Below are 25,887 nucleotides of genomic sequence, written 5' to 3'. Positions count from 1 at the left end.
GAAGGGGGGAATAGTGCAGAGAGATGAAGGGACCTGAGGTTGAGAGTGAGATAGGTAGGAATTGAGGGAGGGTTGCGGCAGATTTGCGCACGACGAACAAACAACCGCCCACAGAGAGTCTACAAATACAGGATAGACGGGAACCTATGTTTTCACCGGCCAGTGATGTTGCAGTTCATTTCCTTTTCCTTTGAAGTGACCAGCTGGCCTTGGATTATCGTAAAACATAAGAATAGCATCAAATGACCCATCTGGTCACAACAAGCTATTCGACGACTTCCCGTTAAATAGCCATATTGGCACAAGTAAAGGCAGGCGTGATAGGGCCCGAGTAGTCAGCAATGATGGCCTCAACGGCTGCATACAGCCCAGGGCCCAGCAAGAACAGTCCAACAACCATGATGAAAGCGTTGAGCACAGTCATAGCAGTCTGTCCCCGATTCTTGGAAAGGGACCCTCGGTTTAGCTGCCAGTATGCGACGGCAAAGTAAATGAACCCGAAGAACGAATCAAAGGCCGCGCTGAGCAGGGAAAGGAAATCACCCATGCTGGGAACGATCTCCGCGAAAACGAACCCGACTATCCAGATCCCGACCATGATTGCCCCCCACACACTCCACCCAATCACGGTATGGCTGTGCGAGTGTCGTGACTTTCCGAGGATGCGTGTATAGATGAATTTCCCGGTTACGTTGGCGTAGATTACGCCGATAACTAGGGTGGGGACGATCACAAAGCCGAATGACGCCTTCTTGTATGAGACAACTCCTAGACTGCCAAAGGCAGGCGCGGTAGCATATTGGCCTAGGTAGTGGAATCCAATGGCGGAAGGGACGATGAATAGGATGGCGGATATCGCGGCGAGAACGCCCAGTGCTTTAGGGAAATCCTGTGGCCTTTCCATCTCTGAGATGAAAGTTGGGAACAGAATTTGGGGGACCCAGATAAAGGTAATGTTCATCACGGCGTTCATACAGTCAACCCATGTGGTGCCTGGTCGAGGGAAGGCGTAGGTCTTCACGGGTCCTTCTGTCGGGTAGTCGCCCTTCGATCCGTAGAAAGGGGCGTCTTCGATACCGGCAAAAACGAGGAAAGTAATGATAGCGAGAGCCATACAGGCAGCTGCAGAATGGTCAGCGGGGCCCAATTGAGAGCCGCGGGGGATCTATCGACTCACATGAGAACGTTGACATGAGGCTAACATGTTGCAAGGTCCGGGGCATGGAAAAGACGATTCCCATAATGGTGACAATTACTGAGAAGACCGCAGTGCACAATGAGTGGTCTGAGAGGGTATTCAGCACCTTAGCGCCTGTCAAGACGTGAAATCCGATGAGAAGAATATTGTTCGCAAGCATCATAAATGCGGAGAAGACGTAGGCAGCTTTGCTCTGCCCAAACACGTGGTATCCGAAGTCGCCTGTCGGTAATGAAACCGTTAGTTTTCATTTCAAATAGGAATGGGATATCTGGAGCGCCGCAGACTCACAAATATCCATAATGTGAGGATGCTTCATGATATACTTGTGCATCGTGATCGAGGTGACCCAGAAGAGGAGTCCGCAAAGGACCATAGTAATGATACCAGGAACCCAACCGAGGACACTAAAGACAATACTCCTGTCAGCTTCATTAAATAGGTATTTGAATGAGATGGGTACTCACGAGAGAGACCACGACTGTGCCATGATGGCCAAACAGACCTGCTCGCCGGCAAGCAAACAGGCCGTCTTCTGCCACGACATAGTCCGAAGCTTGATATCATGTTCGTGGTCTGGACGAAAGCAATGTCAGCTTACCCCGACATATAACGCGCAACCCGTACCTGCGGCGACCAGAGCAGTGATGGTCTCGAACGAGTCTGTTCCATCAGTCTCGGTGCCCAGGACGTAGCCCGGTTCCTTCTTGTCGCTGGACATGTTGGGTAATATGATGAAGGTGATGGGTAATAAGCTGGTTGGAAGGCAAGTCCACTTATGTAGGCAGGGTCGGCAGACACTGCATTGTAAGACAAATGAGAGACCCGGAGAAATTCTACATGTATCTGAAATCCTTCTTTTCCTTTCTTTTCCTGCTTGTTTATTCGGGGGGTACGGAAGGAGTTTCCTTTTCTTTTTTCACTATTTTTTCCCCTATTCTTTTAGTGACGCCAGTCCAGAGAAGGCAAAAGCTCAACTATGGCGGCCATAACAAGAGCCGCGACATTGGCTTTCGTCTTGTCAAGGCTTAGCTGCAGTGCTTATCGGCCATTCTATGTTCTGGGCAATTCAACCTGATTGGTTCAAATTGTCCGAATCAGCCCGAAAAGCATATCAAGCCGACGAATCCTTTGAATATGGCTTCCCACGTTTCTTATATATTCACTTATCACAAGTTTTCGTATGATGTTGGCCCCTCAATTATGACTATTTCAACAAATCCATCACTTTACTATGGACAGATACGTCAAAGTAACTACAGCTTCGCACTGGTTGAGCTGCCGTGTCCTCGCACAGCCCGATCAACAATCTCCATTGCCTGGAAAAGCTGATAGTCGTGCTGCTTAGGGGCAACAACCTGCACACTGAGAGGTGACCCGAGGTACACCCGGCGGTCAACCGTCTTCTCATCCCCTGTGAAACGACGCAAATTAGCGAAAGAACAACGGTATATCAAGTGTTGATATCGAAACTTACACAGCTGCCGATTCGCCTTATCCCAGCTTCCCAACACTGGCGCATCCATTGCCTGTCCGATGTCGAGATCTGATTCCGCAAACGAGCGGACAGGAACCGAGCCAGCCGGGTAGTCTAGCAGCACAAAGGTCGATGTGTACCCAACGGCGTTGTAGCGGTCGATCTCCGGGACTGGGTGGGGCGCTACAGGGCAAATTATGGCGTCGACACGTCGGGCGACATACGAAGCCTGTGATGACAACGTCCACATCTTCATCATCTCCTTCTCGATCTCAGCACGCTGGGCCTGTAGCGTCGCCAATTGAACCACTGTCAAGTCCTTTCCACGCTTCATTCGGCCTTGCAGCCACGGAATGAGCTCCTCCCCCATGCTCTCGATAAGGTCAAGCATGTGGGACCCATCGTCGATGCCCATCAGCCGGCCAGCGAGGGCTTGGCATTTAGGTAGGACGGGTGGAAGTGGGATATCAACGACATCGATACCGGGAGTACGGCGGAGGCTATTGGCGACTTCATTCAAAATCCGGGTGATCGGAGGTAGGGGTGTGACCAGACCATCTGTCTTCAGAACACCAATAGTGAAGTTGTGCGGTGCAGCGAGAGCAAGGGGTATTGATTGGGACGACCATGAGCCGGGAATGCAGTCTTCGCCAAAGAGCTCCGCGCGAGGGACGATCTCCGCCATGATGGCGTTGATATCCGCAACAGAGCGAGCTAACGGACCAGCCACTGCTTGCAACCCTATCCGGCCCTTACCTTCGATCTGGCCGCTCTGTTGCCCTCCATATGGCACGCGTCCGTTACTCGGCTTGAACCCGTAGATACCCTGGCACATAGCTGGTACACGGATGCTACCGCCAATATCTGTGCCGAAGCCGACCATTGACCCGCGCATAGCGATCAACGCGCCCTCCCCACCAGTGCTGCCACCGGCAGTCCATTTCCGGTTGAGAGGGTTTAGCGTGCGTCCAAAAAGGTGGTTGCAACTGTCCAATGTTGCGAGTGTTTGTGGTATGTTTGTCTTGGCGATCACTACCGCGCCCAGAGACTCCAGCAGGTCTACTAGTGGGGCATTCGCTTTTGCAGGCTTGAATGCCAGGGCAGACAACCCGATGCTTGAGTCCACGCCTTTTATATTAAATGTGTCCTTCACTGACACGGGAAGACCATGTAACGGGCCTATCCGGGTGCCTGTGCGCTGGAGGTGATCGTCCAGCTCCCGGGCTCGTTGCAAGGCGCGGTCGAAGAGGGGTTCTGTTAGACAGCGAGTAAGCTGTTGGGCAATGGCTGCTCTCTGTAATGTCCATAAATATTAGCACCACGATCGGAGGCATCAGTCAACATGCGGGCGCACCTTGCAAAACCCGCGCACCACGTCCTCGGCCTTCAACCGACTCTGTGCCATCTCCGCCACAAGACCCCGCACGTCGTATTTCTCTGTTATTTCTAATTCTTTGGATGTAAGTAGGCCACATGTCCGTGGAATATCCATCACCCCGACTCGTTGGTAACTTCTTGGGCCAATAGTTATCGACTCGGAGATCGAGAGCATCCCCTCAGGAATGATGTGTGCGGGCAGCCGCCATTCAGAAGGGATAGCTGCAGCAAGCTGAGCTTGCTTGCGCTGGGCAACTGCGACATAACGGGGTTCCTGAGAGGCCATGGTGGGTGTGTTAGGGGAAAGACATCGAGGTCGAGAGAGGTGGTTTTTAATGCGGGGAGTGTGGAGAAAAGCCGCCTCGGCCCAAATGTTGGGGTAGGTGGTTACCCGAGGTTCCCCTTTGTTGGCTGACCGGGGAAGGTTGCATCTTGGAGCCTACATATACACATAGGGAAGACTTGGGATGCACCCAGTTGAGCGATGTGTCTTTTTGGCTAGTCAAGGTCTAAAATTCCCTAATCAGGTTAGACCACGTCTATTTTACACCGTTTTTTTTTTGGTAGATTTTCATCAGGTCCTGTGATGGATTAGGAAAGTGGAAGTTTTTCTCAAAATTCTAGCTTCAAGTCGTTGATGGGGTTGACGTTGGAACGTCGGTCAGGTTAGCATTTTGCGATTTATTTGAATGGAACATGCTTTGTTAATAACATGAAACGAAGGCCTAGAGTCTTCCCTTAATCACAGCTCCACCATCTGTCGCAATGACCGCTCCATTCAGATGACTCGAAGCTCTAGAACCGAGGAAGACCACTAAACCAGCAATATCCTCAGGCTTTCCAAGGCGACCATTCGGCGAGAATTCCTCAAGATACTTCATACCACCTTTTGCCTCAATAAGTCCAGTAGCCATCTTCGAGGGATAGAACCCCGGTGCAATAGCATTGGTCAAAACATGACGTGGCCCAAGCTCGACAGCCAAGTTCTTCGCCAGGTGGATAGCAGCTGCCTTGGAAGCGGAATAAGAAGGTGTTGCGTTCTCGCCAACTGCGCCAATCCCAATACCTGCCACAGAGGCGGTGATAATGACACGGGATGGATCTGCGAGGGTTGCCTTTGCTGTGAGGAGAGGGGTGAACCTGGTTCGATGTTAGAATCGAGTTTTATCCCTGATTTCAGCTAGGCTAATAACATACTTCTGAATCGTGTAGAACACACTCTTCACATTCAAATCCATAACCTTCGAGAACATCTTCTCGGGGTGGGTATCAAACTTCTCGCCCCATGTTGCGCCGGCATTGGCGAAGAGAATATCAACACGGTCTGTGGTCTTGGCTACCTCAGCGACAAGTCGGTCTAGCTCTTTCATGTCGGAGCTGTCGGCCGGCACAGAGATGGCCTGTGCGCCGGGCCGCTTGTTGGGGATGGCATTGAGAGCTGCGACTGCTTCGTCACAGGCTGTCTTCTTGCGGGAGGTGATGTAGACTTTGGAGCAGCCGGCTTGAAGGAGACTGCAAAAATGTGAGAATACATATGTACGGTATTGGCAAATATTGGAACAAAGCGTTAGTAATATACATACCCCGAGGCTGCATGTAATCCTAGTCCCCGAGAACCGCCTGTTACGACAGCGACCTTGCCCTCAAGGGAGAAGATGCTGGAGAAGTTGGAGAGTTTGACTTGCTCTTCGGCGGACATTATGAAGGCAATTGGAATTCAATTATGCTGAAAGGGAGAATTGAGGAAAAATGGGGTTTTGTTCTTCAGACTCGCTATTTGTATTTGTACATGCCGAAATGACCGAGGCCCGTTGATTCTCCCCGACCCCGCTTGGCCTAGGGGAACCAAAGTTGGAAACCTGCGGGGATTAATAATATACACATAACGGGGCCTTGGGGATTTCTACCTAGCTATAAGCGACGCATATTTTGGAATTCAAATTGTTAATTATCGTTGTCATTGCTTCGGTTGATCACTAGAACGCATAAAAGACGCTGCAGGCTAATAACCTCAAAATGGCAGGGACAAGAGAAGATAACAGGGTGGAAGAGAGAGCTAATCTCACTATCTCCTGTCCCATGTGTGACCTGGTAAAGTAGGCCAACAAGAAGTCGTGAAGAGAGCCGAGAAGCGACAGGATTTGAGTGCGAGCCCTGCTAGCCAATCGAGGAAAGAGAGAGTGCCTGAGTGAAAGGCAGGACATATAGGGAAGTGGCGCATGCATGGTTAGTCTCCCTTAGCTCTTATCCTTCCTGGAAGTTGCCAAATTCTCTCCATCAATTTCAACTCAAACGAACTCCATTTCAAAAAATGGCTTTTACAGATTCCAAGGTTGGCAGGTGTCCCTGGTTATTAACGTGCTAGTCCACATTGTGGCTACTTCTATACAAGTATGGGTCGGGTCACGGATCTCTGCGATGTCAATGAAATGCATGATCAAGTGTTGCGGTTGTGGACATCTCACTCTAGCAAGGGCCACTGGCCTTAAAACGGAACGAGACCACTCCATTGCTAGAACAGAATCCACTCCGCCTATACTAGAACGCGCTCCCTTCATCGCTGGAACCGAACTCGAATTGAGGTTAGGAAGAAATGGCAACTTGCGAACTCGGTTCCATTCACACCTAGACCTAGCCGAAGGCGATCGGTCTGCGGCCCACCCCAATTGTATACTCGGTCAAACCGGACTTTTGATCAGATGTCAACTTGTTCTTGTTTTGTAGGTTCCGGTCGCTTTTTATGGTAAAGGCTCGGCTGAGAACGTCCCAAGGCTAGCTCGGGGGGACTTTTACTGTGCAATTCAAACAGGTGTGGGATTGAACCTGCTCATATCGTGGTGTTATCCTGGTGAGTGGGTTCTTAACCCAATTCTTGGATCGTCATGGTTCCCCGCAGAAAGGCTCAACCTCTCTGGCACGAAGCCTTTCTCTCTGGGAACCTCTGCCCACTCCAGAACGATCCGGCGTCCTGCGAAGAATTAACCACGAAACGAGAGGCAGTAATTCCAGCCGGAATCAGAGTGTTGTTTCGAAACAAGAGCGTCTTTAGCGTTGGTTTAGAGGATAGCTTACAGTCGCAAGGAAGACAGAAATTCACTTACACGCGGGGGGAGTATTGTTATGGTCACATAACCCATTTCGCACATGTTTAGCGAAGCGAAACCGAGGGAATGTGAATGAGAATCCTCGTTTGCAGCCTACTACGGCATTTCCTATAACGAGGCTAGATATAACGCTCATCTCAGTTGAAATCCTCGCGTTATTCTATTGTTTAAACCTCGGTGACGTCCGATCATTGCGTCGTTTCGGCCAACCGAGAAATAGCCAACCTCAGAATGAGGTATGGGACGAAGCATGTACATGCGGGCTACTCACCGGCGACATTTGGATACCAGAAGCGCTTTTTCTATGACCTCTGTGGATACAGACTATGCGTGTCTGGTGCTCCCGTTGTCCGCTAGCAGCTGAACCAACCTGGCAAAGGTCCCTGTTCTCATCTACTTCGGCATTAATTTGTGTAACCTCTTCACAGAAATAGCTCTCTGTTGTCCAGAGAATCTTTTGAGGTGACTTTGTTTTCTTCGGGGTTGGTTTTGATGGTTCCATATCTTCCTGGCGTGTCCTTCGCTGCATGCCATCCTTATCTTCACTGTAGAATATTGATTCTCGCAATACGTACTTATCAAAATTCACACTATTTCCGTCTGGTAGAGTCAGTGTTGGGTGTGTTTCCAGGGCCGCTGTGGGTATAAAAAGCCAGTTTCCGCGACTCATTTCCCCGTTATCCCTGGCCGCCGAATGATGAAGATCATTGAATGATATAACACATATTTTAGTTTAATATAGATAGGTTGGACTACTTTATATAATTTTGGCAACACTTCAAATGGACAATGGAAATTTCATATTACAGAACATTATATGTTGTGGGCAAAGGAATCAGTTCAGCTATTGCTTTGGAAGCATACCGTGAGCAGATTAGAGCAACTTTGGCGAAAACGTGCTCAATCCAACTCATCCCAATTCCCGTTCGCACTTACCGGTGGATATCCACCTTGGTGGCCCCCCGAGGTCTTGGAAGATGCTTACTAGCACGTCACTCAAGGAGGGGTATCCAGAGGGACCTTGGTGGTTTATCTCTTGCCTACACCTTCCAATCTTCCAATCTTCCTTTTCACTCTTCTCTGCCCTTGACGCACACTAACAACCACAATCACACTATGACTTCTCAAACACACACACTGCCTCCTCTCCCCTATGCCTACGATGTAAGCCTCATCGGATTGAGATCCTCATAATCTGGCGCCATGAAGCTAACAATGAACAGGCGTTGGAGCCCGTCATCTCCAAGCAGATAATGGAGCTGCATCATCAGAAGCACCACCAAACTTACATCAACAATCTGAACGCAGCGCTCTCCGCCCAAGCTTCTGCAACAGCATCAAATGATGTCCCCACCTTGATTTCATTGCAACAAAAGCTTCGCTTTAACGGTGGAGGCCATATCAATCACTCCCTGTTCTGGAAGAACCTGACTCCCCCCGGTACACCTGCGAATGACATCGCTGGTGCTCCCGCTCTGCGCGAAGCCATCGTCTCCCGCTGGGGCTCGCATGAAGCGTTTGTCAAGGCTTTTGGCGCCGAGCTGCTCGGTCTTCAGGGGAGTGGCTGGGGATGGCTGGTGAGCAAGGGTGGTGCCAAGGGACGACTTGAGATCGTTACGACTAAGGACCAGGACCCTGTTAATGCACCTGATGTGCCTGTCTTCGGTGTGGATATGTGGGAGCATGCCTACTACCTCCAGGTGAGTCGGCTCTCATGTATTCTTTGTGTGTATTTTCTGCTAATTGCGTTACGTGCAGTACCTGAACAACAAGGCTGGCTATGTTGAGGGGATTTGGAAGATCATTCACTGGGCTGAAGCTGAGAAGCGTTACACTGCTGGCGTTGAGAACCCGCTGAAGCTGTGAGGTGTTCATCGAACCGGGGTTCGCTTTGATTTAGCTGAATGAGCCTCCCACTAAACAAATGTAGTATTTCCAACTCATGCAAAATGATTGATGAATCCGATTATGTCTATGAAGTATGTTTGTAGAGAGTACAGGCTCGTCACCTTAGTTGTATCCCACAATTCCCATCCCCAGGATGGAACCCCCTTGCTCTCTGACTGTCACTTGTCGGCCAATGACACCCTTCTCCGAGACGCCCAGGTCCAGCCTTTCGGGCAGCTCGAACTCGAACTCTGTCGGATTCACTGTACTGTGGTTCTTGTCCTGTCCCATATTCAAGCGGAACTGGTGAAGAGGAGTTGTGGATGGAGCTGTAGAGGAGAGATCACCAAATTTCCTGACATAAAATGTAAGCCTTTTTCCCGTACTATATAACTCATAAGACATCCAACTCACTCAATGCGCATATCGACATTTCCACATCCTCTGAGTGCGTGATATGTTTCTGCGTCTTCCGTTCGGAAGATTGCTCTCGTTTTACTTGCATCCGTGTCGCGGAAGAAAAGAGAGTATGATGATATTGAGGCAGTCGACGATGATGATGTAAACGAGGATACTGATTCTGGCGATGAAGATAATGATGTATCTAAAGTGTTCGAGCTCTGATGAGTCCCTCGAGGAAATAGGACGGCAATAGTGCCTCCGAATGTTGGGCGGTTGGTGTCCCCACACATGATCTATAAAAGTCAAGAAGTTTAAATGAGAGAAGAGGAGGGTTTATGTACAAGTGATTATAGATGTTGAAGGTAACAAGGACAGAAAAGGGACAAATGGATAAAAGGACAAAAGGAACATCTAAATAGGATTCTCAGTAGGCCCCCAAGGTGCTCAGGGTGAGAGTGATCGAGCACGAGTGAGCACATTAAAGTGGATTTCCTCAAATCTGCTCATGTGGGGCTGGTGGGTGCCTTGCTGCCTTGCTGCCTTGCTGCCTCAGAAATAAAATACTGCCTCAGGCACTTTCCTGAGTTGCCACGATTTATAAATAACTCCCAGTATATATTTCGTTTCACGATGGGCGCTTATCCCGGTGTCCAATGTGATCGAAACGGTTAATGCGAGTTCGGGATAGGGCCGCGTTGGGCAACCGAACCCCTCATCCACCACAACATGTGAACACGCAACCCACCATCAACAAAATGGACCAGCCATCTCCTGAGGAGTACTATAACCTGGGTGACTATCGTCGGAATGTGAGTACAGCAAATGAAGATGCCCAACTTTGGTTTAGTCGGGGCTTAATCTGGGGCTACGCCTTCAATCACGAAGAGTCTACCCGATGCTTTGAAAAGGTCGTCGAGCTCGACCCGACATGCGCTATGGGATACTGGGGCATTGCCCTGTCCCTAGGGCCTAACTATAACAAGCCATGGCAATTCTTTGACGGCGAAGATCTCTCCGCCACCACGACTCGCGCCCATCGCGCAATCCTAGAGGCAAAGGAACACGCTCCCACCGCGACCCCATTGGAGAATGCTCTTATCGATGCACTGCAGCACCGGTATCCCCAAGAGCAGCCCGTAGAAGACTGCACGGAATGGGATAAGGACTATGCCGAGGCAATGACATCAGTGTACAATGAGTACCCGGATGACCTCGACGTGACCGCGCTGTACTGCGATGCGCTGATGAACCTGACTCCTTGGGGTCTGTGGGACGTGAAGACCGGCGAAGCCACGCCAGGAGCAAAAACATTCGAGGCGAAAAAAGCCTTTGATCGAGTCTTGGAACGAGACGAATCCTTCGATCATCCAGGTATCTTGCATCTCTACATCCATCTGATGGAAATGTCCCCGACGCCTGAAATTGCCCTGCCGATAGCAGAGTATCTGCGTGGACTTGTGCCAGATGCTGGCCATCTGGAGCACATGCCTTCCCATATCGCCGTCTTGTGCGGCGAGTACAAACGCGCAGTGGCAGATAATACCTCTGCGATCCGTGCAGACGAGAAATTCCTTGCCAACCAGCCCCTGGGCCATTTCTATAATTTGTACCGCGCACACGATTATCATTTCAGGATGTATGCTGCTATGCTGGGTGGGCGGTCGAAGGTCGCACTTGAGTCTGGGGCCGAGCTCGCGCGGATAATAACGGAGCCTCTCCTGCGGATCGAGTCCCCACCGATGGCAGACTGGTTGGAGGGCTTTGGCGCCATGCAGATGCATGGGTTTTTGCGCTTCGGCCGCTGGGAGGAGATCATTGCCGCAGAGCCTCCGGAGGATGCGGAGCTGTACTGTGTCACCACTGCTATGATGCACTATGCAAAGGGCATAGCGTATGCTGCTACCAGCCGTATTTTGGAAGCAGAGGAAGAACGAGAACGGTTCTTGCGGGCAATGAACCTTGTGCCGGCTTCGCGGACGATCTTCAATAACCGCTGTGTCGATATTCTCCGTGTTGGTGAGGCGATGCTCGATGGCGAGATTGCGTATCGCCGTGGCGAATACGATACTGCATTTTCATATCTCCGGGATGCTGTTCAGAGGGATGATTCGTTGCCGTATGATGAGCCGTGGGGCTGGATGCAGCCCACTAGACATGCGCTGGGGGCATTGTTGCTCGAACAGGATCGTGTTGAGGAGGCTGCGGCTGTATATTCTGCGGACCTTGGAGTCGACACATCTTTGCCTCGAGCTTTGAGACACCCTGGTAATGTATGGGCTTCGCATGGGTATCATGAGTGCTTGGTTAAGATGGGTCGGAAATATGAGGCGCGTGCCATGTTACCGCAACTGAAGAGTAATTTAGCCTGGGCGGATGTGCCTATCAAATCGTCGTGTTTCTGTCGGCAGAGGACTGAGTGAGGTCTCTTTTCTGTTTTACGATTACGTGTTCGACTTTTTGAGCATTGGTTGAGGTGCATGTGCTTGAGGTACGCCGAATATATGCCGTGATTCATAATATTGACCTGTATATCACTGAGCCCTTTATATAAAATGCCCAATGCATAATCATGAGGTGCAGCGCAGTCAAAAATTGCTGGCTGCCATGGACGCCCCTCTCAAGTCCTATCGTGCCCGTGTTGGATGTGAATATGACCGGAGAATAGTGCTTAGGGGTCGTGATACAGTGCTGATCCATAACTTATTTGATAGTATTATATCTAAGTCGAGCTGGCTGGTACGAGAGTGTGAAAATCCCCAAGTTCTCTCTTGTCCACTGGATTACGCACTGTTCTCAATGGGTGCCTCATACGCCTTACTATACTATACATTATATAGGGGCCTAAGTCGTTACAATATAGTTGGATGCATATTGGCTACCATGGCGCTAATCCCTGTCATGGCCAATAGACGCCTTACTTCGAGCTTCTGTCAAAACCGCCCGCAGGGGCTAGCGCTTCCCCTCTTTCCATAATTGGCCTTACTTTGGATTAGTATACCACTTTGCTTGATGGAGCTCGCAAGTGAATCAAATTCGCGTAATATCAAACCTCATCTGTAAGTTCCCCATAAAAGTCCACGTATAAATTGTCTCAATGCGGTGCGTTCCTCTCGGCCAAGCCCCCAGAACCAGACGAGCCACCCCCTTCCCAGCTTCGTTCCCAGGAGCTCCTGATACTCTCTCGAACCATATGTCCAGCACTGGGGCCCATAGTCATCATACCAGTGCAAGCCATGACGAGGGTATAAATGCTGTTCCACGTAGGGCCATGTGCACAGGTTCTGAACGTTCATGAAATAAACATACCTGAGGGTATCGATGTGATTGTCAAGCTGGTACTGCGCCTGAGCGACTTGCGCCCAGTAGGGTCCGAATCGTCTGGTAATGTTCTCAACAAAGATAGCGCCGAGCCCGGTACGGTGCTGGTAAATGGTATAACCTGCTTGGCGTCCAGCATCCCAGTATCCATATCGCCTCAGAAAAACGTAGCGCCAAACATCTCCCATCGACAGCCCAGCTAATTCGAGGTTCCCCGCTTCTTCGGGGGTTGATCTTATCTCGTTGAGATATACCTCAAAGCTGTACTCTTCGATCGGGTGGTCGACTAGGTCCGTCCAGGTGACTCTTGATCGTCGGATTGGGCATTCTGTTGCGGTTGGGCCTGCTATCCATGCTTGATATTGTGCTCCGATGGTCCGGTATCTGGTGACGGTATCGTCTGAGACATATTCATCCCAAGAGCTACCAGAGATGGAGGGGGTGGGGGATGCTGGTGAGAACTTCCGTCAGTAGGTCGTCGCGGTGGTATTGGAACGGGGTCTGAGAGTTGCCAACTTGGCGATGTTTCCCGTAGTGTTCTTATTGCTGGGGTTCGAGGTATTTGGGGTGGAGGTGGGGCGTGTTGGGATGATTCGTTTGCAGAGCTGCGCTGTCGTGTGGACTGGCGAGAATGCGTGTCATGTCTGGTGCGGGTGACCCTCCGACCACGAGATACTGAGGATGAGTGGTGGCCTTCTGGAGCTTCATTGGGTCCATCGAGAGAGTAGTGGCGTGGGTCAAAGCTCGAGATGCTCATGTTGTCGAGAGGTCTTGGGTGTCCGGGGTGAGGAGTCAGGAGTTGCTTTGGAGCTGACTGGTTAGCTGCCATGCCAGCCCTGGAGGATTGTCACTTCGTGGCTCGCCTCACCTTGTCTGGTATCATCTCGCCCAGTCTCACTTCGATTATTAGACTCATTATCATGGTGAGGCTGACGTGGACCTACAGGCGTTGACCGAAGATCTCGTCCTATCATCTTTGAAACAGGTGGAAAGAAGTGTGCCTTGGGTTGTGTTTGATTCTTAGTGCAGGTATTGAAGCATAGAGTGCGCCCTCGACAGGTGATTGTCGGAGCCAGTGCTTGTTTATTTCCTGTCTCAGTGACTACTTCACGATTAAAGACCAATATCCAACACAGTGTTTCGCTCAAGTAAACACACGGATATCAGAAACAGCAGAACTAGAAAGAAAAATAGCAAAGGAACTAATATCTATAGCTACGATTGCCGCAATGGTCACACTGTGCTAAGGAATCTTGCTTTTGCTTTTGCCATTCCCACTTCGAGGAAAGCCATACGTGGACGCCCTCTATGGAGTTATACTTGTTATGTTAAAAAGCAAGGAGTGGGACACTGCGCAACGGAAAGTAGTAAATACTTTCAATTATAACATCGCTTGGACACGTAAACCCAACTGATATTACCCATGCTCACGAACTTGTGACATGGCGCCTAAGCGCAGAGAAAGATAAATATTATAGCCCTCCGAGCAATATTGGCAAGTTAAATATTGGATCACATCCCCTCCCTCAAGCAGCTATCGAGATTCAATCAGAGGCAGACCTCATCTCTTGCTGCCTTTCCTTAACTTTGTTTTACCTTGCTTTTATTCAAGTGTACCTTTTTCCAAGCCCTGTTGCGATAAGGAAATCACAGCCCTGGTTCTCCGAATCAGTATGTGTTTCGCCCGGATTAGCAGGAAGGTCTACAGTCACGGTTCCCGATTCTGGCATGGGCACTTTGATATATGCCATGATCACGACACTTCTTGTAGAATCCTCAGAATCAGTTACAAGAATTATCCCGGATGTTGCCCCCGAGACTGTGAAGAACCAGTCACGTCCATAGATTTCGACTTCCGGCATTATCAAAGCTTCGACGGCAGACACGTTTATGGCCCTATCTCCGAAGATGGGCCTGAGCCTACGGAGAAGTATATTTTGTTGGTGCGACGTTGTATATCGGAAGAATTCAGGGCCAACTTTCTGCGTGCTTTATCAGAAGATCTGGGGCACAACCAACCGGGAGAGAATGAACGAAGACAGAGGGAAAAGGAGAGACAAAGAGAGAGGGAAACTGAGAGAATGCAAGACAGAGAAAGGGAGGTACTGGAAGGACTGGAGAGATCGGGAGAAAGCAGACGGTGGGCGAGGGAAATCGAGAGACTACAACAGACAACAAGGAAGAGACAGAGACGGAACCAGATGCTATACGAGATACTACACCAGCCTCGGGAGAAAGATAGAGAGATAGAGAGGATGATACCAAGAAGCCGCATGCCAGTGTTAGGAATCAGCGTGGTGACATATTACAGGTGGTATTCCCACTGACAGCCCGCATATGTCGTACCGGTGAATCTTAGTTGGCAAGACGGGGAAGACGGCTCGCAGGACCCTTACTAAAGAAATGTGACTCGGGTTGTGTTTTATCTTTAGTGCCGGTGGTTATCGAAGCCAGTGCTTATTTATTCTCCCTCTTAGAGACTACGTAGGTACTTTCCGATTAATGGTATTTACAGGTAACAGGTAACTATCCCAGGCACAACTGTTTGGCAAGAGTAACCCCCTGATATCAAAAATAGTAGAAATAAAAAGAAATAATAAACAAACTACGACCCGACGCCACGATAACTTCACCTGGCCAGGCGCTGCCTACCGGCCGTCACGCACCGGAATTGGAAACAGCAAATATCTCGAGTTACAATATCTATTGGTCGTAGATGTAAGAGCTATTGGTCATCTTATTCGAAACTTGTGCTATATATCTTATCTTATGTATAGGAAACGACAACTATAGTTAGGCCAAGTTAAATACTCGATCACATCCCCATCTTCCCCCTCCCTCCGTCAGCTATCAAGATTCAATCAGAAGAAGACTTCATTTCTTCCTTAATTTTGTTTACTTCTGCGTGCCCTAGCACCACCCTTGCTCCTATTCAAGCGTACGGTTTGTCCAGCTAGGGTTTTGATAAGATCACAGTCCTGATCCTCAAATCAACATGTGCTTAGTCCAGGTTAGCCAAAAGGTCTACAGTCACGGTTACCCACTCTGGCATGCTCATTTCCATATATGCTACTATTATGCCACTACTCATTGTGAGGCCCAAATGAGCTTCGGGCGAACTTCCGGATGTTGTTCCCCAAACTGTGACCCACCAGACCGGTCCAGCGACTTCGACTACCAAGATTATCTGGAATGGAATTCCAGATCTGATATCTGTGGTCCCATATCCATATCTATGCCTTCGGAAGGCCGTATTTTGCGTGTGCTGGAGGATGTACAGCGCATTTTCGATTACAACAGACAGGAACGAGAGGCACGAGGGGAGAGACGAGGGGAGAGACGAGGGGAAAGACGAGGGGAGAGATACATCCGCCGTTTACATCAACACGATCACAGGACTGATGGGAGAAACTTGATTAGGGAACCGACAGACCATCGTGTTCGAAGACAGAGGTCCTTGGGATGGTTTTGCCTATTTTGATAAGCAATTCTTTAGCCTGCGTGTGTAGATCGGGGATCTCGTTTCTTTTATATAGCAATCCGTCGTTCGAGGACCGGGCGTAAGCCCTCAGCTACTTTTCATCTTAATTTGACACGGGTAACTTCTTTGGCTTGATGTAAATATCATCTCTACTTGGGCTGAGACTTTCAGTCATGCACTACGAAAATCACACAGATGTCGTAAAATAATAGTTGGCATTTTGATTTTAATTTTTGATTTTTGTTGTAAACGTTGAGTGACCTAGACAAGCGGTTTCCACAGCTAGTATTATCTATTTCTCCCTAAGAGACTAAATGTACTTCACGGCCTCAGTGTATAACTAGCGATACCGGAACGCTAATGAGTAAATTGCGTTGAAGTTAACAGTAAAACCGTAACATAATTGTTGAACATGGTGGATATGAAAGGAAATAATAGCAATCGAAACTACCAGTTAGGAACGAAGACTCGAGCTTGGGACATCAGCCAACGGGGAGGGAACTATAATGCATCAATTAGCGCACTATACTAGCAGACTTTTATACACCATTCCGAAATTAGGGAAAACTCATACGTGGACGCCTTCGATGGCATAAGTAAAGCAGTGAGAGGACACTGCCCACGTATCCGCCTCGCACTTGGATTTTGAACAACACACGCAGAGAAACAAGTGGAACATATACACTAGTCTATGTGAGTTGTAAATGGTGAAGCCGGTCGTTGGGCTTAAATATTCGATCACATCCTCCCCTTTTTCGAGTAGCCATCAACACTCAACCTGAAGCACCCTTCCACTCTTATATATTCTACTTGGCTTTGAGATACTTGACTCTTAACCATATCCGCGCCTACTCATTTCCAAATCATATTCAGGAATCACCATAGTTCTGAGTATCATAGCCAATATGTGCCATATCGTGATGGAATTTGCAATCAAGAATGGAGTGAATGGCTGGGAGAAAACCTTTACACTATGCCGCGATTTTCGCAGTTTTGAGTGTGATTTACGTCGTATCGACGTTGTGGTGTCCTTTACCCCGGATGGTCTTAAACGAGAACCTTCGAACGAGGATCTGGATATAGCGTGCAAAATGCTGCTTGACTTGGTCATAATCAAAGCGCAGGAAGTCCAGGGTGGAAATACTGGAAGTTGAGCGAACTATATGTCTAAGTAGACATGTTCTATGCACATTAGCGCCATGTAAGAAGTGCTGCTGGCAATTCTTGAATTGGCCTGAATGGAATATGTTTTATTTTGTATGCCCTCGGTTTACTTTTGAGGCTTCTACTTTTCGCTCCTTCGCGACTTCTATGCTCTGACTGCAAACATCCACCTTCTCTTCATTTCGATTTGAGGCAGGGCGGTTGCTTTAACTTAAATATGGGTATCTCAATTAATATTTGACTTATGAAATGTTCAAGGGTGTCTGATCACGCGCTTTTAGGAGAAAGCGCTAAAAATAGGAAACAATAATACAAAGGGATGTAGTTTTAAGTAAAGTGGAGCTGTCCACTAGAACTGGGAGTTAATGAAAAGGATATAGACTCAAATCGCAAGTACATAATGTAGAAAACGACCCCTCAGCAACCCGCCTAGTCTTAACACGCATGGATATAGATGAGTCAAACAATTGGGAAGCACCTAGTTATTGTTATATTTGGCTCAAACCGCCACGCTCTTGTGGTCTGTTCTACCGCCTACATGTAGTCGATACCTTGTCGTTTGAGGGACGATATTTCCAATGAAAAAGAAGAATAAAGTAAATTCCATTCTAACCTTGCAAGATAGCTTAGTTGACCAGCGAGCGATCAACAAAACTGGACTGTTGGCAAACTCGGTTGGCCTTATATGGCCTTGATATTAGTACCTTGGCAATCGGCGGCACTCTGTAAAATCATACCACTAGGCCATAATAAAATCCAAGGTTCTTATTTATTGCCTTGGGAGCCCATATTCTAGTCTGACCCTTTCCAGCACACCTACCATCCACCCGCAAGCATGAGCGAGCTCGGCAACGGACTTCTCGACTTCCCGGGCTGGGGATATGTCATATATCGCACCACCTACTCTTCCGAATCCGATGCTTTATTTCCACGCACTATTAGATACATTGATGTCCATATTAAACAAGGGTTTCTCGCACAGCGCTCCCGGTCACCTATCAGCGCTGAGACAATTTGTGCCAAACTCCTGTCCACTACTGTGGAAGATCGTAACTTGACGGGGCGTCTATCGATGCCATTCGTGCTCATTTCCAGGCATGGGTGGACTATCAAGGTATATCCGCGGAGGACGTTGAACAGCAGGAGCTGGATAACGAACTACGGTACGTGAAGGGTCTTGAAGCATGGCTGATTGTAGATCTGGAAACTTTCCCTGTGGACGAAGCGTTGGACATGTGCACTATATGGTCTGTGGATGCTGATGGGAGATGGCGGGGAAATGAGAAGGTTATTTGAAGATATCGACGGCTCTCCATTTGAGGAGATTTATTCGGATAAATCACTCCCACGATCTGGTCTAGTTCATGCCAATATGGAGTGTATGGGAGTACAGTTGATTTGGCCTTCAAATCAAGGCAGCCTGGAGGACAGACGGTCCGATTTCAAGGAAAGTGATACCACGGCTTCAATGATTGTAGTATGTGAAGCCAAATTACGTTGTGCTTGTCGTCAATCTTCTACTTCTGAAGCATAGTAGGGATGATACACGCGGAAATGGAGATAGGTTACTACTGAATGACTTGGGGATGATCAGGTGAAACTCATGTAAATATAAGAAAAACCAAGTGACTCCTTAGCTAGCAATAGAGGAATATGGTGACAGGATTCTGAAAATCCCCTCAAATTGTTGGTGCAAGTACAAGCCCTAAGCAATATACTTGGAGCGCCTCTCGGTTAGTTCTCAAAATCAAAGCAGTTTACATCAAGCAGCAAGTTGGATATCCGTGAATTGCATCTGATGACACAACTCATATGCGCAACAGCATTGCAGTTGCCTAGGCGATGATAGATGATAAATAGATGAGATCATTTAGACAAAATGAGGAAAGCAAGCACTACAGTGGAAGTGCGTCGTTCCTGCCTGATTTACAGGAACCCCCAGGGAAAGTTCGTTTACTTCGAACTCCGTCGTACTTCCCATCTTTCTTCCTCTCCCTCTCACCTTCATTGATCATCACCAGTGGGGACTTGGCTGCCACTGGTACTTTTATCGTTCCCACACTCATCAGGTGGTCTCACGACTGCCCTGGCCATGGTAAAGCCGTGGCCGTAGGGGCAGTCGCAGCTCCTTCTGCGAGGCTAGATTGACCCCTGATGTGCGGCACCACCATAAGCCAGTTGGCAGAATCGGACTGGAATTTTGCCGTACACAACCATCATCCTGGACATTGCGTCTAAAATGGGACAGGACATGCGGGAGCAGCCTGTTACCAGGCTGGCCATATTCCTACCCACTATGCTGATGGGGAACCGTGAGGTAAGCCATTCCGCGCTCTAAATATTGGTATATCTGCTAATTACTTATCTAGCACCACAAGCCCCAGAGTCGCGCGGAATACATATATAGTGAATGGATCAGCGGCCGTGGCTTTGCAAGGTTGAATACGGCACAGGATGAGTGCCTAATAAGGCACCATGATATTTTCCAAGTCTCTCATCAACCGCAAAGGGCCATAGTGGTCCCGACGTCCTTTTTCTTGACTTGGCCTCGGTGGGTCAATGTCCGGACAATCCACACGCTATCACATTTTTCAGTCAACGCAGCGGAAATTAGAAAGCGGGCTATGAGCTGGACGAATCTTTGGACTTCTCGATGGTGGAGGGTGTATTCTTTCTTACCTGCGGGAAGCTTCGCGAAGGCCTAACTCTGACGCACTCTTGGGCAATAAAGCTTGCTTACTGGCTACCCTGGGGTCGAATAATGACATTCTCGACTTCCAGGAAATACCACACACAATCCAGATTTGGAGACCTCCTTTTCCAAGAGTGGTAAAGAGCAAGGAGACACCACACAAGATCCTGAAACAGGTCATCGGTGTCACGACCATCAGCCTAACAACGATGGATCGACACTGTGCGACAGCAAAATGCTGTTACGTTACTGAACATTACAAACAATGAAGGGAGGACCTTCAAGACGCCTTGCAATTGTCAACGCCCGAAATGAGGTTTCCGCCCTATGGTTGCTTTACTCGACAGGATTGCTATCAGCCCCATCGCCCACCCCACCCAGCTATCACCAACGTTCTATCAACCTGCCATCTGCCAGATCAATTGGTCAACAACCACCCTCATCGTCCATCCTACTAGTGACACCACCACGCTCTGTCAACCTACCATCTGGCAGATCAATTGCTCCAACGACAGATTATGGTTGCCACTCAGGCCTTGGTAAATGGCACCGGAAGTATACAACACTGGTGATGCGCATTTTGGTGCGAGCTCGCAGCCTGCGTGGCTCTTAGAGCCCTGCAAGTGGGCTTGGAGATTTCATGTCACAGCCAGATCCGGGGGACGGTTAGTGCTGCTTGTGCGGCTCTAACACCCAAACCAGGCCGAGCCGCCGGGCCCTCGAGGCCAACGCCGCGCTAAAAACAGGGCACACCTTCTCTTTGTTCCCGGCTTAATTTGTAAGTTTCCTAACCTCCATTGTCTCACGAACTCCAATCGACGTTGACATACCTTCCTAACTTCTGGCCTTTTAGCTTTCTTTATAAAAAGTTCAGCTTTTTTTCCCGCTAGAGAGGGGTGGGTTTAGCGTGGAGGACAGGCCACAGTCAGACTCGGGCGGTTGACATGGCCCAGGAAGAAGAAGATGAGACAGAGGGTAAATGAGCCTCCTGAAGACAAAGCTCCAAAGGAATTGCCTTTTAATATCAACGAACACCCCATGGCTGTTGTCCGCTGCCTCCTCTTAGCAACCGTGAAGGAATGGGATGTTAACCATTCAGAAACCTCAGATAATCAACACAGTATAGCCCCCCGTGTTCGGTTCACGTTTCTCTGGCTAACACGATGTTCTGATATAGCACACCAAAATGTCAGAAATACAGCGGCCTCGAATACCACATCCTCTGTTTTCGAATTGTTGGTGAAGTTGAGTGAGAAAGGACGGGTCGCTGAACGTAGTACCCTCAATCTGAAATGGCCAGATCACCAACCCTGGCCTGATCTGTTAATGGGATCACTCTTATCTCCGCTCTCATCGCGGAATTATCATGGAACAGACGCCAGGAAAAGGACAAAGCCTTCAGGGCTAGGAAGAATCGAGAGGTTCTAGGCCCGCTATTGTTGGAGAGGACGGTCCGACCGATCTCGCTATGATCAGTCTATACCTAGTTTGGAAATTTCAAAATTACCCTAAAGCCTACCCTAAGTAGAGAGTCTTTCGGTCAAAGTGTAGACAAATTCCTTCTAGGCCTAAGACGTCTATTCCGATAAGAAGTTTATCTCTAGTCTAGTTAACTAAATGCGCCCTAATAGTGATATTAGCTGTCGTAGTTAGTCCTATATCTAAGTAAGCTAAAACGTATTAGTTGCGCGATTCTAAAGCTATAATTATCGTTGTATAACGCTAGATATGGAATACGTAGCTAGGATGATAACTTTGGGCCCTAGCTAATTTAACCAAAGGTATGGCGCTATTTATAAAACGGCTAGGGCGGATTACATAGTAACGACGACGCATGACTTGCTGAATGGGCAGGTAAGAGGCTCAGCTTGGGGGCCGCCGATGTAGATTGGGCCCTGCATATAAACCCCGCAACTGTTCATCGAGTCTACTGGTCAGCTCGGGATATGTGGGGTCATCTTGATAGGCCCTTGGCATTGCCACCGCATGTCGAGGGCTGTGTTGGCATATAAAAGGCAATGATTAGCATGACATATGAACGTGTTTTTGTTCTATAAGTACTCTTAAATCATGGGGTTTTCCATACCATCCCGTCTCTTCTCTCTACAGTTCCCATAATATTTAATATCACATACCACTCGCAACCATGTCTACGGCCTTGAACCACCAATCCTCCCCTTCTTTCTGCATCGAAGCAATACCTAGGAAAGAGAAGAAATGGCTTTCGCTTCTTTCTCTTCGATTTGGCACAGTACTTTGTACTATGGTAGCTATAATCTGCTTTGCCTGGGCCATGGTGCAGCATCATGAAGGAGTCGTTTCCACCGATGGGCTAGGAGAAGCATGGTCTAGCCTCAACCTGGGCACAGTGAGTCAAAGAACTTCGACTATAACAGTTTCCCCGGTTGTTGTGGGAAAGACTTACTGACTCCGCATCTTCTATCATCAGGCCTCATACGGATTCGTCTGGTCCACCATCTTTCTCATCGTCGTCTTCTGCAACTGCGCTGTTCACCCTGGTGTAATCGTTGCGTTCGACTGCATCGCTTTCATTGCTCAGATTATCACAGTCTGTTTTCACTTGCACGAGCTTGTCTTTTACAATCTTGGTGGTTATTACCCCAGTCGCCATGGTACGAGGGGCCCATTGTACGGGGCTGAGTGTTTGGGGTGTTCTATGATACTTATTGGAATGTGAGTCTAGTATTTCTCGTTTATGTTGTGTTTCTGGATCTGACGGAAGGTTTCACTCAGTCTATTCAACCTCGTCCTTTGTGTGCGTGCCTCTATTGCCTGCCATAGGCTGCGGAAGGCTGCAAAACAGCTAGACGCCAAAAAAGCTTTCGACGCGTGATCGTCACTAGCCGTTGGTTCTATATGCGCTATAATTTGAAGTGTATGGCTTATCAAAAGGCCCCTTGCCCTTTACTGGGGTGTAGTGGAATGGCTTAATGTTTAATGCTTAATCTCTGCTGTTACAATGTCCGGTATATAATTTCTAATGCGATATACGAACAGTCCATCCTTTTCTCACGACACCTGCTAGACTTGAGAGCCGTCTGGGTTGAAGGCGTGAGCACTTCTAGGCCAGTAGTACGTAAGATGATTACGGTTCAGATAGATACAAAAATTTTCTTTACCTACATCAAATCCAATGCCAGAAGGGTAATATATGCTTGATGCATGCATTGTATACATACTGTAGTGATAAACCAACTATCCTATAGACTAGGTGTGTGCCACGCGCACGGGATGAGCCTCGGTATTGAAAACAAAAGCATTCTTCTGGCCCTTCTGAACTTGCCATGGAGCATCTATACCGAACCCCTTTAGTATTGTTTCCAGAAAATAGAAAGATGGCGAGGAAGGTAAGCAACTTACCTTCTGCATGTACGAGGTACGCATATTTCATGACTTCAGCAAAAAGGAAGCTCTCCTCGTTATCGTACTTTGCGCCACCTCCAGCTGTATTCACGTTGCTTACAGCAGCAAATCCCGAGTCAGTGCGGCAGGTAGCATTGATCGCCTTGAAACTATTCCACACCCAGTCGCGGTACTATATACGGGTCAGCGTCTTCAAAACGTCACTAGAAGAAAGACTGGCTCACTATTTCGTTCCCTGTGACGCGGTATGCGTAGTAGAAACTCTCGATCACTTCAGGGCGCAAATTATATGAACCGTTCTCCATGTAGAACCCGGCTTTCTCGTAGAAATCCTTCTGGTCGGACGGCACTCTCATCGGGTCCCAGCCCCACGAGTCTGGTCCGATGCCGGTTAGAGTCTGGTTATAAGTAGCCTCGCAGCCATTCACGAGCTCCAAGCCGAAATCGATAAAGTCTTGCCGATCCAGCACGGTGCCGCCCAAGATGAAACTGCCGCCATCGAAGCAAGTCAGATGCTGTGAGCTCAGACCCTGTTGGCCGTTGTAGTATGAGGCCAGCCAGGTGATTTCGGGGCGAGGATCGGGATGCGATTGAAGGTGTTTGATTGTCGACTCGGCTGCGAGGACCCAGCGGTCCTTGTATGACTCGAACCGCTTGGGGTCGTACACGTACATCTTGATCAGGTACTCGTAGAATGAGTCATCGCCGCCGTTCCAAGAGACAGCTCCGTCGGTGAAATGGCCGTTGGAGATGTTGATGTTGCTTCCCACCAGCCCGGGGAATGGCTCTCCGCTTGATGGCTGAGGGTTCAAAAGGTATGACTGGGCCTTCTGGCTTAACTTGGCATACTCATCATCGCCAGTCAAATCAGACAGTCGGGTCCATTCCAACACCAGAGTTCCAGTTACTGCAAGACCATTGGTACTGGAGCCATCGTTTCCCTTGGAAGAGATGTCAAGATTATTGTAGGGAACACCGGACGGACTATCAAAGGCAAACTTCAAGACATCGCCAAGTTTCTTGGACTGAGCAAGCAGAGCGTCGACTTGACTTGATTTGGGAGCAAGCTTTGCTGCAGGGTCCTTCAGCAAATCATAGCCGGACAACATGCCACCGAGGTATCGGATAGTGGTTTCAAACAGGCTGACCTCACTGTTGGTCTTCGAAAAGTCAACAGTTTCGATGTGGTCCAAGATCTTTTGAACAGCGTCCCGGTTACCCATAATAATGGCGGTTGAAAGTGCATCGACAGCGGAGGCTCCCCATCCATTCCTATCCCATATCAGTTCTTGCTGCGAACTGGATAACCAAACATGCTCACCTGGAGTCACCATAGCCATTGCTCACGGGGTGCAACTCGTCGTGAGGGAAAGCATATTTCACATATCCATTCCATGCATGTTGGAAGGCCTCCTTCACAGCATCGGCCTTGGCCTGTTTATCTGATTGGCGGCGCAGGATCACCTCTGATCCAGAGTAGGGATAGGCAGTAGCATACCCGGCGAGACTCAGCACCAGAGGAAGTGACAGAGAGGAGATGCGCATGATTACGCGGTGGATGTAGTTGGGTATAGATATACGGGTTTCCTTAGGCTCGATCGGTGCAAGGGGCACACATAAGGATAATTTCAACTGCGAACGAAGGACCACCTGGACTGCAATGCAACAGGTCAACGCAGTTTTTAAATATGAAGGGAGTGCGGAATGAGGATATAGTGAGGTTGCAGTCGTCAAGAAAGAAGCGAAAGGGGAAGGCAGCACGCGGGCAGGCCGACACGCGACCCCGATTTGTTTACTATTTCCCCTGTCACTTGCATTCTGGTCACCATGAAATTGGAATTGTGCATTATACATGGGATGTCATTCCTGTAAAAAATAAAAGGATCCAATCGGACAAGACGCAGGGGGGTTCTGCAAGGGCACCAACTATTGGCGCGCATCGGAGAATGCAAGTGGCCGAAGTATGTATCTTTAATCCAAGATTCTCACATAATTGGGATCTTGTTAGATCTATTCAATGTTCGAGTACTATTCCATGTTCTAGATCGATCATTGTCGACCTTTGACTCGGATTATCAGAGACCATAACTATACGAGTGACCAAGCCAGACGACCACTTGAAAACATGACGCCTGTCTTCGGATACTCATGGCCAGGATGTCTAGGACGTACCTGACTAGCACGAGCTGGACTGATAAACAGCCAAGTGCTTTGACATGCAACATACCCCTCAACGTATTTTGTCACCAGACTGAAGTGTCTGACCCGTCAATATATATTAAAGTCATCTTCTCCAGGTTTTGAGATCCTGATGGACTTGGCCCAACCGAGGAACATTTATATCAATCATGAGCACTTATATAGTTAGGTCCGTGCCGACATTGCGCATTTGGGCTCCAACCA

The 25,887-nt window shown here is 48.7% G+C and overlaps 13 protein-coding genes across 13 annotated transcripts; 6 read left to right on the top strand and 7 right to left on the bottom strand.

Moving 5' to 3' along the window:
• Window positions 1-283: 283 nt before the first annotated feature.
• On the bottom strand, window positions 284-1,919 carry N7525_010443 (uncharacterized protein; the record flags this gene model as incomplete). Its single annotated transcript, XM_002561677.1, has 5 exons — window positions 284-1,122; window positions 1,178-1,420; window positions 1,490-1,605; window positions 1,666-1,774; window positions 1,826-1,919. 5 exons carry the CDS (start codon window positions 1,917-1,919, stop codon window positions 284-286), a joined length of 1,401 nt encoding a protein of 466 aa, XP_002561723.1.
• Window positions 1,920-2,454: 535 nt separating this feature from the next.
• On the bottom strand, window positions 2,455-4,338 carry N7525_010442 (putative general amidase; the record flags this gene model as incomplete). Its single annotated transcript, XM_002561676.1, has 3 exons — window positions 2,455-2,612; window positions 2,676-3,969; window positions 4,030-4,338. The coding sequence occupies 3 exons, from the start codon at window positions 4,336-4,338 to the stop codon at window positions 2,455-2,457; spliced, it is 1,761 nt and encodes a 586-aa protein (XP_002561722.1).
• A 439-nt stretch (window positions 4,339-4,777) lies between these two features.
• N7525_010441 (oxidoreductase, short-chain dehydrogenase/reductase family) lies at window positions 4,778-5,751 on the bottom strand (the record flags this gene model as incomplete). Its single annotated transcript, XM_002561675.1, has 3 exons — window positions 4,778-5,192; window positions 5,250-5,564; window positions 5,636-5,751. 3 exons carry the CDS (start codon window positions 5,749-5,751, stop codon window positions 4,778-4,780), a joined length of 846 nt encoding a protein of 281 aa, XP_002561721.1.
• Window positions 5,752-7,419: 1,668 nt separating this feature from the next.
• On the bottom strand, window positions 7,420-7,826 carry N7525_010440 (uncharacterized protein; the record flags this gene model as incomplete). Its single annotated transcript, XM_061215098.1, has 3 exons — window positions 7,420-7,458; window positions 7,482-7,701; window positions 7,732-7,826. The coding sequence occupies 3 exons, from the start codon at window positions 7,824-7,826 to the stop codon at window positions 7,420-7,422; spliced, it is 354 nt and encodes a 117-aa protein (XP_061067610.1).
• Window positions 7,827-8,272: 446 nt separating this feature from the next.
• Window positions 8,273-9,022, top strand: N7525_010439 (superoxide dismutase; the record flags this gene model as incomplete). The annotated part of the gene is made up of 3 exons (XM_002561674.1): window positions 8,273-8,320; window positions 8,380-8,856; window positions 8,915-9,022. The coding sequence occupies 3 exons, from the start codon at window positions 8,273-8,275 to the stop codon at window positions 9,020-9,022; spliced, it is 633 nt and encodes a 210-aa protein (XP_002561720.1).
• Window positions 9,023-9,166: 144 nt separating this feature from the next.
• On the bottom strand, window positions 9,167-9,468 carry N7525_010438 (uncharacterized protein; the record flags this gene model as incomplete). The annotated part of the gene is made up of 2 exons (XM_061215097.1): window positions 9,167-9,398; window positions 9,458-9,468. 2 exons carry the CDS (start codon window positions 9,466-9,468, stop codon window positions 9,167-9,169), a joined length of 243 nt encoding a protein of 80 aa, XP_061067609.1.
• A 732-nt stretch (window positions 9,469-10,200) lies between these two features.
• On the top strand, window positions 10,201-11,865 carry N7525_010437 (uncharacterized protein; the record flags this gene model as incomplete). The annotated part of the gene is made up of 1 exon (XM_002561673.1): window positions 10,201-11,865. One exon carries the CDS (start codon window positions 10,201-10,203, stop codon window positions 11,863-11,865), a length of 1,665 nt encoding a protein of 554 aa, XP_002561719.1.
• A 671-nt stretch (window positions 11,866-12,536) lies between these two features.
• N7525_010436 (uncharacterized protein) lies at window positions 12,537-13,520 on the bottom strand (the record flags this gene model as incomplete). Its single annotated transcript, XM_061215096.1, has 3 exons — window positions 12,537-12,726; window positions 12,752-13,214; window positions 13,280-13,520. The coding sequence occupies 3 exons, from the start codon at window positions 13,518-13,520 to the stop codon at window positions 12,537-12,539; spliced, it is 894 nt and encodes a 297-aa protein (XP_061067608.1).
• Window positions 13,521-17,149: 3,629 nt separating this feature from the next.
• N7525_010435 (uncharacterized protein) lies at window positions 17,150-17,398 on the top strand (the record flags this gene model as incomplete). Its single annotated transcript, XM_061215095.1, has 1 exon — window positions 17,150-17,398. The coding sequence occupies one exon, from the start codon at window positions 17,150-17,152 to the stop codon at window positions 17,396-17,398; it is 249 nt and encodes an 82-aa protein (XP_061067607.1).
• Window positions 17,399-18,243: 845 nt separating this feature from the next.
• N7525_010434 (uncharacterized protein) lies at window positions 18,244-18,704 on the top strand (the record flags this gene model as incomplete). The annotated part of the gene is given in 2 exon segments (XM_061215094.1): window positions 18,244-18,489; window positions 18,504-18,704. The coding sequence occupies 2 exon segments, from the start codon at window positions 18,244-18,246 to the stop codon at window positions 18,702-18,704; spliced, it is 447 nt and encodes a 148-aa protein (XP_061067606.1).
• Window positions 18,705-20,365: 1,661 nt separating this feature from the next.
• On the top strand, window positions 20,366-20,713 carry N7525_010433 (uncharacterized protein; the record flags this gene model as incomplete). Its single annotated transcript, XM_061215093.1, has 1 exon — window positions 20,366-20,713. One exon carries the CDS (start codon window positions 20,366-20,368, stop codon window positions 20,711-20,713), a length of 348 nt encoding a protein of 115 aa, XP_061067605.1.
• A 1,533-nt stretch (window positions 20,714-22,246) lies between these two features.
• On the top strand, window positions 22,247-22,954 carry N7525_010432 (uncharacterized protein; the record flags this gene model as incomplete). The annotated part of the gene is made up of 3 exons (XM_061215092.1): window positions 22,247-22,468; window positions 22,550-22,669; window positions 22,844-22,954. The coding sequence occupies 3 exons, from the start codon at window positions 22,247-22,249 to the stop codon at window positions 22,952-22,954; spliced, it is 453 nt and encodes a 150-aa protein (XP_061067604.1).
• Window positions 22,955-23,328: 374 nt separating this feature from the next.
• N7525_010431 (glycoside hydrolase family 47 protein) lies at window positions 23,329-25,029 on the bottom strand (the record flags this gene model as incomplete). Its single annotated transcript, XM_002561669.1, has 4 exons — window positions 23,329-23,414; window positions 23,482-23,656; window positions 23,709-24,756; window positions 24,806-25,029. 4 exons carry the CDS (start codon window positions 25,027-25,029, stop codon window positions 23,329-23,331), a joined length of 1,533 nt encoding a protein of 510 aa, XP_002561715.1.
• Window positions 25,030-25,887: the final 858 nt, after the last annotated feature.

The sequence above is a fragment of the Penicillium rubens genome (assembly GCF_028828025.1).
Source record: "Penicillium rubens strain IBT 27055 chromosome Unknown utg000004l_segment0_segment0, whole genome shotgun sequence".
NCBI classification, from domain to species: domain Eukaryota; kingdom Fungi; phylum Ascomycota; class Eurotiomycetes; order Eurotiales; family Aspergillaceae; genus Penicillium; species Penicillium rubens.
This window is presented reverse-complemented; position numbering and strand designations above follow the sequence as displayed.